This window comes from Apostichopus japonicus, chromosome 19, assembly GCF_037975245.1.
Source record: "Apostichopus japonicus isolate 1M-3 chromosome 19, ASM3797524v1, whole genome shotgun sequence".
Lineage (NCBI taxonomy): Eukaryota > Metazoa > Echinodermata > Holothuroidea > Aspidochirotida > Stichopodidae > Apostichopus > Apostichopus japonicus.
In genome coordinates, this window is record NC_092579.1 from 24,634,512 (window position 1) to 24,650,609 (window position 16,098).

Consider the following 16,098-nt stretch of genomic DNA (forward strand, 5'->3'; position numbering starts at 1 on the left):
CAAACCGCCAACAAATATATATCATAGAGAAAATTACCAATTTTGAGTCCATTTGAGATTTACCTGTTGATCCCTTAAGCCAATTTCTCCCCATTTGGGATAACCTGTTGACCCATGAAGCTCTGAGGATGAAAACTAATAAGGGCCTCCTGAGTGTCTTAAAGGGAGTGCATTTAAGATTATCAACAGACTGAAGCAGATTCCATTTCCTGAATCCCCAAACCTCACCTGGTTAGTGAATTAACGAGCGACGTACTCACCTCATATAACCTATGCAGTTAGTACACACTGCGAATTGACAGGTTTGTTTTGGTGAAGACTTTAAAGAGCCCACTCACAAAACTCAACTGAACTGAATTTGACCAAACTATGTTCACCAAAAGAAAATTGCTGCATCGGAGAATTCACAGGTTAATTGTAGCTTCAATTTTGGATTTATAGTTAAAAGGTTTACAGACTTTGACACCTGTTGACCTTATTTGACTTTTGACCTCTACCAATTTCAATAGAGTTCTTGTACTCATCAAGCTGGATCTACATAGTAAGTATAAAGTTCAAAAAAAGATGTACTTCTTAAGTTATCATGTAAACAACATTTTCAGACTTTCACTTAAACGTTGACTGCAAATGACCTTTGATCTCCACCAATTTCAATAGGATTTCTCTCTTAATATGGGACATCAACATGCCAAGCATGAGATTCATCAAAGCTTCTCTTCTTGAGATATCATGTTTTCAATGTTTGCACAGTTTGACCTCTGGTAACCTTCGATCCCAGCCAAACCAATAGCAGCCAAGAATTCACTATGCTGCATGTACATGACAAGTATTTGTACTATTGAGACCTCAAATGACCATAGATGTTCATGAAAAACACTACAGATTGTCTGCTCACCAATGGCAAGCTACACGACAAGTTTGAGCTTCCTGCAACTTCCACTACTTGAGATATTATGTGAACAATGTTTTCAGACTTTGACCCGTGCTGACCTCAAATGACCTTTCAAAACCACCAACAACAATCCCAAACAGTTCCACCTAAGGGGAACCTACATACCAAATATGAAATGTACCCCAGCCATCCTTCTGAAGTTATAGCGTTTAATAGTAAGTGTCACATATACACACACACACATGCATACATGCCATCACTATTGCATACTGTACAGTAGATTCTTTCTGCCTTCGACAAAGATATAAAAAATGTATTAAATAAAAAGCAGTCCATTTCTTTTGAATCTTTGTAGAAAAATTTAAGTTAATTTAACATTTAAGTTAATATGTTCTAAATAATTTTCATGCAGTATAGGTAGATGGGAAAAAATATCAGTGTCAAATTAATCGCTACCTAGCTGTTACATTGATTCTTTGTTCAAACATTACTTTAATTTAGCATAACTTCCGGTGATTGTCTTTTTTTACTTCACTTTTGAGATAAAGTTCCGAGAGAAGATAAAGCCCAATCTGATTTATATGACAGCACGTTTAATCAAAGAGTTGTGCCCAAGAGGATTTCCAAGAGGATTTCTGTGAGTTTGCAGGAGAAACAGTTAATCCTTGTCTTCTCAATGAGAAAGAAAAGGCAAACATATACTTGTATGAGTACACAAATAAAGGAATTCAAAGACACTATTTGCTTTGAATGTCAATTACCCAGTAAGTAAGGTCAAAGGCCAAATATGAAAATTATCTTACCTGGTCAAGTCAGTCTTGCCAACTTTTCACAGTTTCAAAAAATGCACAAATTTGCATGCAGACTTTGCGCACTCTAAGTTGACAAGGCCAAGCTAACTGATATGTTTCTACGTACATTACAGGCAGCTTTGTCTACTGTACCATGCAGCATGGCATACAATATGTGGTCATACTGGAGCTTTGCACAGGTTACTAGCAGACTGAAAATCAATCACCATCGACTATTACCATCATTTTACTTCTATGGTTTAAAAGAATCTGTAAACAACCAGTTCATTAAAAGAAATTTGTCAAATGCTATAACATTTGCTTACAAGGCGACTCAGAAGGAAACTGAATCACATGACACATATCACACAAAGAACCTTACTCACATAGATAATGTCCCATGTGCAATAAAGATATCCTAGAAGAAAAATTGTCCAGATGTCACAATAGCACCGACATTTGATTACATGTATGTATCTTCCACATTGTCACAAAACATAGTAAATCACACTCTAAATTAAAATAAAATGTATACATATATATGTATAATAATTATAAGTCTGATATAGATCTTGGTATATATGTTAGCTCTTTATTTGGATGAAAGCTAAAAAGATACAAACAATGGATTTTCAAATAAATTGTAATAATCATACAAATTTGAGAAACAACATTTTGGTGAAACATGTTGACACAGATCAAGAGTGTACCATGGAGATGGATGGTTCCATGCAATGCCTTAAAATCAACCAGTCATTTTACAGAAAATTAACTTTTAATCTTGCTCCTCATCATCTTCAAAGAGATAAGTATCCGCTAACCTGAGATGCATAGAGCACTAGCATTCACAAATTTGTGAATGCTAGTGCTATGCAGACATCTCTGATCAGTGAGCACATTTACAAACTTAACTGTCTTGCATAGAGAAATTGATGTTCATGTGTAATGATAGAGAACACATCTTACCTCATCATCGCACTTTCTAACCAGCTTTTTCCAAATAAGATCCTTTAGAGACAACATATTTTCGTCTTTCTCTCTTTGCTTTGTGTAACTAATCCCACCTCACTAGTCCGTTTTGAAACTTCAGCTACCCTATTTGGCCTTAAAACAAGCACTGCAGGAAATTACAGTTGCTTCATATCCAGTCCTTTCCAACATTTGAATACCCCTGGTACATCATACAGAAGTCAGAAACTGAATCCAATGCTACTTCGTGATTACATATACTTGCTGCTAACACAGGAAAGAGGCAACAAAGTAAAGCCACAAATTATCCAGTCTCACGCTGTGTCTTACTGAAAATAAATTTAGCAACAAATTAGCTGCATGCCCGTAAACCTGCTGCCCTGGCAAGCTGTCGTCCAATAAGGCATGCACCGGAGGAGAGTGACTTCGCGATTGAGTTGTGTGCACGTAGAACAAGCAACAGGGCCCGGCTGGAATTTATGATGTACTGGTATGGACCAACAGGAATACTTTTCTATTAATATTAGTGTTGTCTGTTGTTGCTTAGAACAACTGACAACAGATCCAGTAAACATGACAGTCTAAGGTCACACTGCTGCATGTGAAAATTAATTACATAAAGAAGCCCTGAGGGAGTCCCTATATTTAAATATGAGCATTCTCTTGGCGAGGCTAATGTCTTGTCATGCCAAACAAATAGTTCAATGGTGATTCAAAATGACATACACAGTTGCAGTGGCTAACTTAAACATTCCCAAAACAACTTAACAAGACAAGCATTCTTTTAGCCTCTTTGTTAATAATAATAATAATAATAAATGAGACTTATATAGCGCCAAATCAGTAAACAAAAGTTACTGCTCAAAGCGCTTCACAAAGAAAGTAAATTAATTTACAAAAGAACAAGTGAAAAAATGGGTCTTAAGTAGACTTTTGAAAGTAGAAAGTTTATAGCATGTTCGAATGTGATCTGGTAACTTGTTCCAGAGATAAGACCCAGAGTATTGGAAGCTTCTGTAACCATAGTTCTTCAATCGTGGTTTTGGAACAGTTAAAAACAGTTTGTTGGAGGAACGAAGTGTGCGAGTTGGAGTATATGGCAAGAGAAGTTGTGACAGGTACACAGGCCGTTCAAGATGATGAGCACAGAAGGTGAGAAGAAGTATTTTATACTGGATTCTGTAGCTGATAGGTAGCCAATGAAGTTCCTTCAGAAGTGGGGTGGTGCGGCACTTTCTTCCTTTCCTTTTCACAATACGGGCAGCGGTGTTTTGGATCTTTTGGAGTTTCTTGATGGTCGAATCAGGAAGGCCAAATAAAAGTGAATTAAGAAAATCAAGCTTTGATGTCACAAACGCATGGACCAGCATCTCGCAAGTCTTATTATCGTGGTTCAGGAACCACGGATTACATTATTCTACAGAAAATTCTCTACAAACAGTCAGTCACCAAAATGATTGCAGGATGGAGTGGAAAAGCTGACATAATCAAAACAAATGAAATGTAGAAGAAAATCTGTAATCTAGTCTTTATTTCATTATTGGAACATTTTTTAAATTTTGTATATTCCCATCTTTGAGACTGTCCATTTTCACTATGCAAGCAAACTCAACAATACTTAACAGCTAGTTATTTGACTTCCAATTAAGCTAATCATGCTATTTCCTGAAACTCATCCAAACAGTGCATCAAGCGTAGTCACAACATGCAGTATAAGACTTTGTAATTTTTTTAAAGGGAAACCTCAATTTTGTATTGATGCATACAGTAAGTGGCTAGATAGATATCAGGATATATCAATATCTTGTCTAACGTAGTAAAGTATGCTGCCTGCAATAACACATGTATGACAATCTAGTATTTAACTTCCCAAAATTAAGATCAAGCAGAGTATGTTTAAACCATCGCCCACTTTGTCTATAAGCTTGTGACTTCACTACTCTGGTGCCTGTATTTGTTTAGCAGATCTATACATTATGTCATTTCAATAAACAGGTTATTCACATACTGTAATTTAGGTTTATCCACCAATAATTCAGGTCATCAGAAGATTATCATGGTTCCCCAAATGACTTAAGTAGTTATTATGATCAAGGACTTTATGTTGTCCATTGTTTAGTACCATGTAACTTGGATGTTCAATGCTTTACTCTTGTGTCCCCAATAAACTTGCCCAAATATTGAGTCAGTTTCCACCACATGACACTCCAAGTACAAGAGCTATGTATACTATCTACTGTATACCTCTCCAGTCCTCTGATAAGCAAATATTTGACAGCACCCTGCATCAAAATTATATTTGATGCTAAAGTCATCTCAGGGATGTAGATAACATGTAAAGATGTAAGAACATGACAGTGACCATATGCTCAGTGTCAATGGACATTGTTTAGATGTTTGAATTATGCTTTGGAATAAACTTTGGGTCATTCTCACCAAGCCACGTTCAGGTACATCACATGGTTGACAAAATTTAATAAAAGATATAATTATGTGATCACATCTGAACTAGGGTTGTGCGGGATCCCGGTAGTCAAGTGAATCCCGGTATCCCGATCCCGGTATTGACTAATCCCGATCACAGTGCAATGTGTAACTACTACCGGTATTGGGAAAACAACCGGTTATTACATTCGTTTCGGTATCATTCCCGGGAATCCCGGACATAATAAAAATATCTACGTGTTACTATTTGAAATAAAGAAAACAAAACACGATTTTTTCTGGTTTCTGTGTTCTTATTTTGAATAATATCTGATCAACTTACGTACTGGCCTAGACTAGGCTATATATTAACAAATCAACTTTTCACGTAGTAATTTGGACCTAGGCTACAAGAAATATCGAACGTTACTTGCGCTCAACATGTTACGGGACCTCAAAGTTATTCTGAAATTTTTGTTAGTTATTCTTTCTTCAAACGATGATTGTCATGGTTCCCATGTACAAAATCTTACCCTTATGCATTTCACCTCATTTTGTTATAATAATTTTAACGATTTTATAAATTTTGAGCCAAAACCGCAGGGAGTATATCCAGTTTAAATCCATCTTCGCACGGGACTGTATATTATTATAGCCTAGGATACGGTACTGGTACACAGAAGTGCAGTACTTGAGATTTTGCTGCTGTAATGATATGGATTCGTTTATTAATGCGGGGGGTTCCACGATGTCATTTATATTTATCTTTCGCTACTTTTTTAATTTTTAAGAACTTTTGTACGAAAGATTGATATTGCACGTATTCAAAGTATATTTCCTGGAGTAAACAACAGCCGATTAACGATATAAATAAATCTGTACTATTTTTATGTATGTAGTTTGTCATCCCGTATTTCGGTAGCCCCTATGTTATATTCTAATTGTCTGAAGTTCCAAACACGTGGTGACTTGTTGATGGTTAAAAACTTTTCATTGTGAACTTTTGAACTTGAAGGGGTTGCCCTATTCCAATATCATGGAATAGTGGGGAACTCCCAATTTATGTTTGTGTACGGATTACAAGTTTAATCCACGTGCGAACGTGTTAATCTAATATCGTACGTCGAGTATGAATGAAGGATGGTGTGGGTTGCTTTTTTCCAAGGTTTGTGCTTTTCTTTTTGGAAGTGTATGTTAAAAAACAAAGGCCCTAATATAGCGTGTTATTTTTGTTTATTTTTTTTTTATAAACGTGCGTGTAAGAGTATGTACATAGCCTAGGCTATGCATATTGAATGTATGACATTGACAGTCTCGTAACTAAGTGCTTTGAACCGTAGATGAAAGTTGAGGAAAATACCGGTTGTAGTTACGATACCGGTATTCATGTTGCAACACTACCGGTTGTGTGAAATCCGACTACCGCACAACGCTAATCTGAACACAGGTATGATGTTATTAATCCAGTCCAACAACTGTTTGAATAACGGTTTTAATCACTGGAATTTTACCTTGAACACAACCTTCCAAAGATGATGGCATAGATAGAATTCATCATTCCTGCTGCAATTTTAGCAGAGGGTAAAGTTAATACAGATCACATTTTTCCTAATGCATCTACTTGTACAGCATAGCAAATACTGAACCAACGAGACGACCAGCTTAGTGATTCCGTTTAAGTACTGACCCATTATTGACTTCCAGTGATCAGAAAGGATTTGTACTACATAATGCGGACATACATACAGTATCAACTAAATAAATAGGTCATGATTGTTTAACTTTAAGAGTTTGACCTCTATGCTATGACCAGAAATGATGTGTCATCTACAAATGAAAAATCAGATTCTAATTGTGTGAAATTGATCAACATACCACAAATGAACATGCAGGCTTCACTCTGTGAGTGATAGCATTGTACGGTAGTGCAAATTTCACACAACCAGTAGTGTTGTAACATGAATCCCAGTATCGTAACTACAAACAGGATTTTCCTCAACTTTCATCTATGGCTCAAAGCACTTAGTTACAAGACTGTCAATGTAATACATACAATATGCATAGCCTAGGCTATGTACATACTCTTACACGCACGGTTATTAAAAAAAAACATCCAAAATAACACGCTATATTAGGGCGTTTGTTTCTAACATACACTTCAAAAAGAAAAGCACAAACCTGGGAAAAAAGCAACCCACAACATCATTCATACTCGATTTAAGATATTAGATTAACATGTTCGCACGTGGATAAAACTTGTAATCCGTGCACAAACAGAAATTGGGGGTTCCCCACTATTCCATGATATTGGAATAGGGCAACCCTTCAAGTTCAAAAGTTCACAATGAAAAGTTTTCAACTATCAACAAGTCACCACGTATTTGGAACTTCAGACAAGAAGAATGTAACATATAGGGGCTATGTAATAACGAGGTTATAAACTACATACATGAGAATTGTATTGATTTATTTATAGCGTTAATCGGCTGTTGTTTTCTCCAGAAAATATACTTTCCATTTGTACAATATCCATCTTAAGTACAAAAAATCTTAAAAATTAAAGAAGTAGCCAAAGATAACTATAAATGACATCGTAGAACCCTCCGAATTAATAAATGAATCCACCCCATTACAGCATCAAATCTCAAGTACCGTACTGCACTGTGTGAATCAGTACCGTACCCTAGGCTATAATAATATACCCCCCGAGCGAAGATGGATATTAGCTAGATATACTCCCTGTGGTTTTGGCTCAAAATGTATTAAATCGTTATAATTATGATATCAAAATGAAGTGAAGTACATGTGGTAAGATTTTGTACATGGGAACCTGTCACAATCATGGTTTAAAGGAAGAATTAATAACGAAAATTCCAGAATAACTTTGAGGTCCCGCAACATGCTGAGCCTAAGTAACGTTAGATACAGTATTTGGTGTTGCCTAGGTCCAAATTACTATGTGAAAAGTTGACTCGTTATATATAGGTCCAGGCCAATACGTAAATTGATCAGATATCATTCAAACTAAGAACACAGAAACCAAATATAAACATGTTTTCTTTTCTTTATTTCAAATAGTAACACGTAGATATTTTAATTATGTCCGGAATTCTTGGGAATGATAACGAAACGAATGTAATAACCGGTTGTTTTCCCACTCCCGGTAGTATTTACACATTGCACTGTGATCGGGACTAGTCAATACCGGGATTCACTTGACTACCGCAATCCCGCACAATGCTAGTGAATGACTAGTTTCAGACTTTGACCTCTTTTGACCTTAGATGATGTTGACACTACAACAATTTCAATAGGGGTTCTTGCATTCGCCAAGTGGGATCTATCAGTATAAACTTCAACCAAACTTCAATTTGTGAGTTATCACATTGATACCAGGTTCATAATTTGACCTCTGTGGACTTTGACCATCACCAATTTCAATAAGTTTCTTGAATTCATGTATGGGGATTTATACAATAAGGATGAACTTCTCCCAAGCTTTCTTTTGTGACTTATCATGTTTAAAATGTTTTCAGTCGTTGACATATATTGAGCTCAAATGATCTCCGCCAATTTCAATATGGTTCTTGTAATCACTAGGGGGATCTACATATCAAGTAGGAATTTTGACCAGGCTCCACTTCTTACTTCAGAGTTACCATGTTTACATGGTTTTCAGATTTTGACTTCGGTGCCGGGACCTTGGGGGGCAATATCTCTTTCTCCTCTCTCTCTCCCTCCGGCCTCTCTCGCCGGACTCGGGCTCCCGGAGCCTATCTCTGTGTGCGTACCACGCCGGGTACCACTCTCCTTGACCCGGACATTCCGTCCTTTCCGGTCGGAACTTCTAATGGGCTTTTTAGTGGCCTTGAGCCTAGCCTTCCTTGGGTCGGAGGGGAACGTCTGTTCCGGGCTCCTTCTGAGGTCTCGCCGGACCCTGGCTCTCCGGAGCCCCTCTCTTTGCGCGCACCACAACGGGTGCCGCTCTCTGAGACCCGGACGGACTGTCCGCTCTGGCTGTCTTTGTCATGGGCTTTTGGTTGGCCTTGAGCCTTGCCCTTGCCTTGCCCTTGGTGGTACATCCGGACAACGCCGGCACCTTGGGTGGCAAAATCTCCTCGCTCTCCATCTCTCTCTCTCTCTCACATGGGCTTTTTGCTGGCCGAAGCCTTGCCCTTTCCCCTGGCACTACACCCGGACAACGCCGGCACCTTGGGTGGCAAACTCTCCATCTCTCTCTCTCTCTTCTCCGGCCCTCTCATGGCCTCTCTCCATCTCAACTCCCACCAACTCTCTCACTTCCTCTTCATCTCCTGTCTCTCCTCCGATTCCCTCCAGGGGAACTGTGGGTTCAGTGATAGATCTAACCTGTCCCGGCTTGCTAGCCAGGTGTCGATGTGCTGCCACTGTCTGGTGTGACAACAAAACAGACTAGACAGAGGTCTCGGAACAGTTCACACATTTAAGGTGGCTTCGAGACATGTCTGAGAAACCCACGTTAAGGAGAGACTAACGGCGAATAGTCTAACGTATCAAACGGAACGACTATAAGGAGGAAGTAGGGTGGGAGTATGCTAACAGAGAGTAAAGTTATGTGACAAAAAACAACGCGCCCCGCCAGAGGCTCGTGGCTTACAAGGTACGCTACAATAGTGAAAAACTTCCCACACTTAGAAGCGAACACTTAACTAGAATACATGAAGGAAAAGGACGAAGCATGTATACAAGGGAGAGAACCCCTCTATCCGCGTACAGAGCGGGAAGGGAGGAACAAGGCTACGAGATACGCCCCACTTAGGAGGCGCACGAGTAGCGAAACCCATGGAGAAACATGAAAATATGTACAAATATATGAAGGTTCTAACAAGAAACAACAACAACAATGTAATCGAACCGCCTATCCGCCTAGTATTGGATAGGAATTCCAAAAATGAAGGAAGGCCATTAGGGCCAGTGAGGGTGTACAGTGTTAAAAGTTTACCAGGGCATTCTAGACACGGTAGAATGTGGTGCTTAGGTTGTGGGGAGACAGGTAAGTGGGGAACGAAGTTAAATACATGGTTTTCAGATTTTGACTTCGGTTAATCTCAAATAATATTTCACCTCCACATTGATATTCATGGACAAGGGCTACTGATAATAAAATTAAAACTACACACACTATAACCCTAAGTCTGCAGTAACTTCCTCATGCGCTCAATACTAGCAGCTAGAGAAAAACGTTCTTAAACTTAATATACATTCGACACTGTTTCTCACATTTTGTATGCAAAACATTCACTCATGCTCGAATCATACTACATTATTGTATGATTTATATGATTTATAATAATAATAATAATCATAATAATCATAATAATTTATTTTGTAAAAGCGTAAAATCCACAAAAGTGCTCTAAAATGCTATGTAACAGCAAATAAAGAAATATAAAAATATGACACAAAATATGTAGTAAAAATGCAGAATTAAATACAATATAAATGAGAATGAAAAATAAAAAGCATTCACGTTTGAGTACAGTATTGCACATGAAAGAAATTTAATACACAGTTTAAATATTGCAGTAATGCTGTCTAAAAAGGAAGGTTTTCAGCTTTGATTTGAAGGTCGTAAGTCTAGAAATAGTTCTGAGTTCAGCTGGCAGCTGGCAGCTCATTCCAGAGGCGTGGCCCAGCCACGCAAAAAGCTCTGTTCCCATAGCTGTTTGTCTTGGTGATGGAACCTCCAGACGACTCTGACCAGCAGACTGTAGGGCTCTTGTTGGCTGATAAGGACGGATCAGATCTTGCAGGTATGGAGGTGTCATGTTCTGGCACTTGAACACAAGAAGAAGGACTTTGAACCTAATCCGCTGAGATACTGGCAGCCAATGAAGTTCATGCAATATTGGGGTAATATGACTAGATGTTGTTGTTAGTGTAACGATCCTTGCTGCTATGTTTTGGAGCCTTTGCAGTCGTTTTATTTGTTTAACTGGTAGTCCACAGAAAAGTGCATTGCAGTAATCCAGTTTAGAAGTTATGAAAGCATGGATTAACTGCTCTGTGGCTTCTCTGGTGAGGTATTTTCGTATTCTTCCGATGTTGTAGAGATGGTACTGAGCAGACCGACACACAGATGTTATATGGTCTTCCATAGAGGCATGTTTGTCCATTATGACACCGATGCTCTTTGCCACATCACTAGGCTCCACCTGATGGTCACCAATAATGATGCTTGGACACTCTATCTTTCTGGCCAGATGCTTTGATGATATTAGAAGCACCTCAGTCTTTGAGTTATTCATTTTCAGGCATTTGTGTGACATCCATTGCCGAACTGAGGTTATGCACTTCTCTAGGCGGTGCACAGTGATAGTAATGTCATTGGGGTGGAACATAAGATAGAGACTCGAGTCGTCTGCATAGAAGTGATAGTCCATGTCCTGCGAGCGAAGGAGCTGACCCAGTGAAGACGTGTAATGACGTAATGACACTAAATGCCAAAACTAGGGTTCTCCCATTGGAAGTGATACATATTACATAGTGGTAAATAATTAGACTAATGCCTGTGAAGCTATCCACTGGTATAAGAAAATCTTCAAGACCATTTCAATGTTAACTGTATACGAAATGACAAGTAAATGGCAAACCCTCAGAAAAACTGTCATCCTACGTTAAGACATGGAGAATGTTTCAAATTTCGATATGTCCTATATAAGTCCTACATTTGTCAAACTATTAAGAAGTACAAGCAAAGACAAACTTTCCTTTAATCGACCATCAATTTCATAATGCTTCACATCGTGTTGCTGTAGTTGCTTAGATATTTCTTTTTGATGTCTCTTTCAAGTTTATTGTTTTATTTTATTGTGTTGGTATAGTCACATAAATCTAGTATTGTAACATCAGACCAATCAATATTACATGCAGCACACTTTTCACTTGAGTGAAACTATTGATTTCCTTTGTCCAGTTATGTTGAATCAATAAATGAAAAAGAAATATTCTTAATCATGGTATCAAGTAGTCCATACAGCTGTGTTTCTTTCACACTGGTGGGCAATATATATACAGAAGCATTAACATGCATGGGAGGTCAAGTGCATAAAACAAGTGGTCAGATTACACAATTGCTGCTTTCCAGAGGTATTTACATTAGGCATTACTGTTTGTGAAACATTTTGTGTGAAACCCATCATTCAAACTGACGATACCTGGCACAATTTTCACAAGTATTTTGCATGAAAAGATAAAACACTTACAAATTTTTTCTTGTTTAGATGGTCGAATTAAGAGAGATCCTCTCTTCAAAATTTGCCAAAGTTTTCAAAATTAATTACAACATGAAAATTCATTGTCAAAGAGAGGACTAAACTGCTCTGAGGACGTCAGTAAAATGCTGCTTAAAGTTTGAACATTAGTGAACATTGCTTGGACTTTGCTTCACATTTGGGAGCAAAACTGATGACATTCAAGAGTAAAATCAGGAACACTTACAACTTTGTAGTACATTGTCAAAAAATGGTTTCATGTACTGCACTGTACACTCTTATTTGATATGTCACATTTAAATACTGCTTGATGCCATTTTTCCTTTTCTACATGTCAACATTGGTGCCTTCTAATACACATTTCCGCATTAAACATGACTGTATTTAAAGCTGTATTCTGTGTTAAACATGCTACAATATCATGAGACCAAATTTAAACATGAAAAGAAAAGATCGGGTTCCTGAAAACATAATCTTTTAATTTTTTAATCTTTCAATCAATCTCACCAAGAACTATTGATGCAACATATTTTGGCAAATGAACCAAAATATGCAAGTTATTTGTAGGATACAAATTTTCTGTGCAGAATTAGCTTGTAAATAACTGCTTTAAGAGTCTTTATTTCTATGGTCAAATTGATAATTCCTTCCATCTTGTCGATTTCTATCTGGACATCTGGAAAATAGTGTTTTACACACTTCATAATTCTTCCCAAATTTAAAAAGTTGTAAATTACTGATTTTTACAAGATGACCTAGCCAATGGAATAAACGTCCAAAAGTTGCCATTTTGCATGTATACACTATACCATCGTTTTACACAATATGTCAAATCTTACATGGTAACCTGCACTGGTGTTTCTTGTTGAATTTGGTAATTTTATGTTTTGTCATGATGCTACCAATTGTGTAAAATATCAAATTTACCAAGAGTTTTGACATTTTTCAATACAGTTAAAATTGTGCATATAAAAGGTTTTCCCAAAAATTGGCAGTGTTGTTGGTGTATCAGATTATTGCCAATTAGTCAAGACGTTACAACGTGTGCAATTTTCTGATTTGTAAAACATAACCATGTCTAAGTTGTGATTGTGATGTTCCTTTTCTTGCTTCCATGGAACAGCAATATTAACATTAAACGTAGAGAAATAAACATACTTAGTCTTTCAATGAACAGTAGAGAATGAAATGCCACTTTTTGTTTCCACACTTGTGACTGACTATACAAGTTAATTTATTCATTGCAACAATACCTTCAACAAAATTAGATGGCTATTGTGGAATAACTTTTTAAGCTATTTGGACCATTTCTGATCTAGCGTTCAAAGATTAAAGGCATTATGTAACCTGAATACAGGCCTGCAAATTTATGTACACATGTCATATGCAGTGCATCAGTACATCATGATACTTGTTATCATGTAATGAACTACAACCAAGTCAGTCTTTGGCAGCCTGCATTCAAGATCCAAGTATAACCATTTGCATTTCAGGTAGGCTTTAAGTGGGCTTCAATGTACTTGTCTGCAAGTACAGTCTGTTCCCAGTTTATTTGGATCCCCTTTATCTGGTACTACATCCAACAAACAAGTCAGTGTGTTTGAGAAGTAACTGCCAGTCAGACAGTAAAGATAAATACAAACCTTCAGCTTCACAAGATGAAAACTTCTAAGGCAACATCATTTCATTTGTCCACCGAGAACTATACCAGTCTGCAGGGAGAATTACAGAAAAGAATGAACTAATTAGAGAAAAGAATGAACTAATTAGAGAAAAGAAATGTAGTAAGTTTGCTGACTAACAATCTATAAGTTCTGGTAAAATATCTGCAGGGTGTAGCAAAGAAATGAACTAAGTTTGCTGACAACAATCTATAAGTTCTGGTAAAATATCTGCAGGGTGTAGCAAAGAAATGAACTAAGTTTGCTGACAACAATCTATAAGTTCTGGTAAAATATCTGCAGGGTGTAGCAAAGAAATGAACTAAGTTTGCTGACTAACAATCTATAAGTTCTGGTAAAATATCTGCAGGGTGTAGCAAAGAAATGAACTAAGTTTGCTGACTAACAATCTATAAGTTCTGGTAAAATATCTGCAGGGTGTAGCAAAGAAATGAACTAAGTTTGCTGACTAACAATCTATAAGTTCTGGTAAAATATCTGCAGGGTGTAGCAAAGAAATGAACCAAGTTTGCTGACTAACAATCTATAAGTTCTGGTAAAATATCTGCAGGGTGTAGCAAAGAAATGAACTAAGTTTGCTGACTAACAATCTATAAGTTCTGGTAAAATATCTGCAGGGTGTAGCAAAGAAATGAACTAAGTTTGCTGACAACAATCTATAAGTTCTGGTAAAATATCTGCAGGGTGTAGCAAAGAAATGAACTAAGTTTGCTGACTAACAATCTATAAGTTCTGGTAAAATATCTGCAGGGTGTAGCAAAGAAATGAACTAAGTTTGCTGACAACAATCTATAAGTTCTGGTAAAATATCTGCAGGGTGTAGCAAAGAAATGAACTAAGTTTGCTGACTAACAATCTATAAGTTCTGGTAAAATATCTGCAGGGTGTAGCAAAGAAATAAACCAAGTTTGCTGACTAACAATCTATAAGTTCTGGTAAAATATCTGCAGGGTGTAGCAAAGAAATAAACCAAGTTTGCTGACTAACAATCTATAAGTTCTGGTAAAATATCTGCAGGGTGTAACAAAGAAATGAACTAAGTTTGCTGACAACAATCTATAAGTTCTGGTAAAATATCTGCAGGGTGTAGCAAAGAAATGAACTAAGTTTGCTGACTAACAATCTATAAGTTCTGGTAAAATATCTGTAGGGTGTTGCAAATAAATGAAGTAAGTTTGCTGACTAACAATCTATAAGCAAAGAAATGGCTCAGTTTGGATTACCAGCATCAATTATGTTGTAGTAAGTTGTCTATTCATGATGTAGTTTATTTTTACCTATTTGTAATATTGTTCCTGTATATAGCTAGTAATCTGTGATACATGTACCAACTGGCCTTTGCCGTGAATAACATTATGGAAATTTGGGAGGCAGGTTACTTCACTGATGCTTTCAACAAAGATTTCAACAAGAAAGTGCCATGAGGCATTAGCATTAATCTTCAATTAACATTAATCTTCAATAGACAGCAAATAATGTACATTGTGCACACACAATTACACACTATTTTCTGTCAATAGCTTAATCACCATCTTATCCAGCTTTACATTTGGGAATGTAAAGATCTCAAAATGATTTCCTTCTTTTTGCCATTTAAAGCAATTCTCTATTTTTGACAAGTATTTTCACTTGACGTCTCGACTACATTCCCCTCAAGTTGCCCCAGCTAATTGTATTCAAAGTCACACAGGATTCGATTGAATGCCATTTATTCCATCTGCTAGTTTTATTGACAGTTAGCAGAAGTTGTCAACAAGGTATGAAAAAGACTGTCACAACACTGTCCCATGCTTGTGATTCCAATGATGGAGAGAGAATATCAATATTTTCAGCAACAGGAGAAGGAACCTGAAAGCCAGAATTTCCTTAAAATTCCAAATAACAATTTGACTAATGTAGAGCAAGTGAGTTAAATTTGTCCAAAAATTAAGTGAGAACCAGAAAAGATTTGCAGCAATCCCTTTTGGGCATGAAACATATCATTCACTCATAAGGATTTTCCAGTATAGAATTTTAATCCAAAATGTTTAAATATCCAGAAAAAACAGTCTTCCTATGTGAAATATAGACACACGTATCTTACCAAT

The 16,098-nt window shown here is 37.1% G+C and overlaps 2 protein-coding genes across 4 annotated transcripts in view; both read right to left on the reverse strand.

The window, feature by feature from the left end:
• The window catches only part of LOC139960263 (ankyrin repeat and fibronectin type-III domain-containing protein 1-like), a 216,172-nt gene that overhangs the window by 148,842 nt on the left and 51,232 nt on the right, over positions 1-16,098 (reverse strand). Inside the window, exon 2 of one of the 3 annotated variants that reach the window (XM_071958486.1) lies at positions 13,973-14,041. Coding sequence is in view for 2 of the 3 variants with exons in the window: in XM_071958485.1 (XP_071814586.1) it covers positions 2,650-2,706 (57 nt within the window). In the remaining variant the exon portion in view is untranslated. Of the gene's footprint in view, positions 1-2,649; positions 2,998-13,972; positions 14,042-16,098 lie in introns of those variants that run through there. The other 2 variants (XM_071958485.1, XM_071958487.1) reach the window with 2 other exon arrangements.
• Positions 10,629-11,363, reverse strand: LOC139959820 (uncharacterized). The gene has a single exon (XM_071957694.1). It carries the CDS (start codon positions 11,361-11,363, stop codon positions 10,629-10,631), a length of 735 nt encoding a protein of 244 aa, XP_071813795.1.

Bases quoted from the DNA above. Each gene is read 5' to 3' on its own strand.
- LOC139959820 (XM_071957694.1), bottom strand. From the start codon at position 11,363: ATGAATAACTCAAAGACTGAGGTGCTTCTAATATCATCAAAGCATCTG.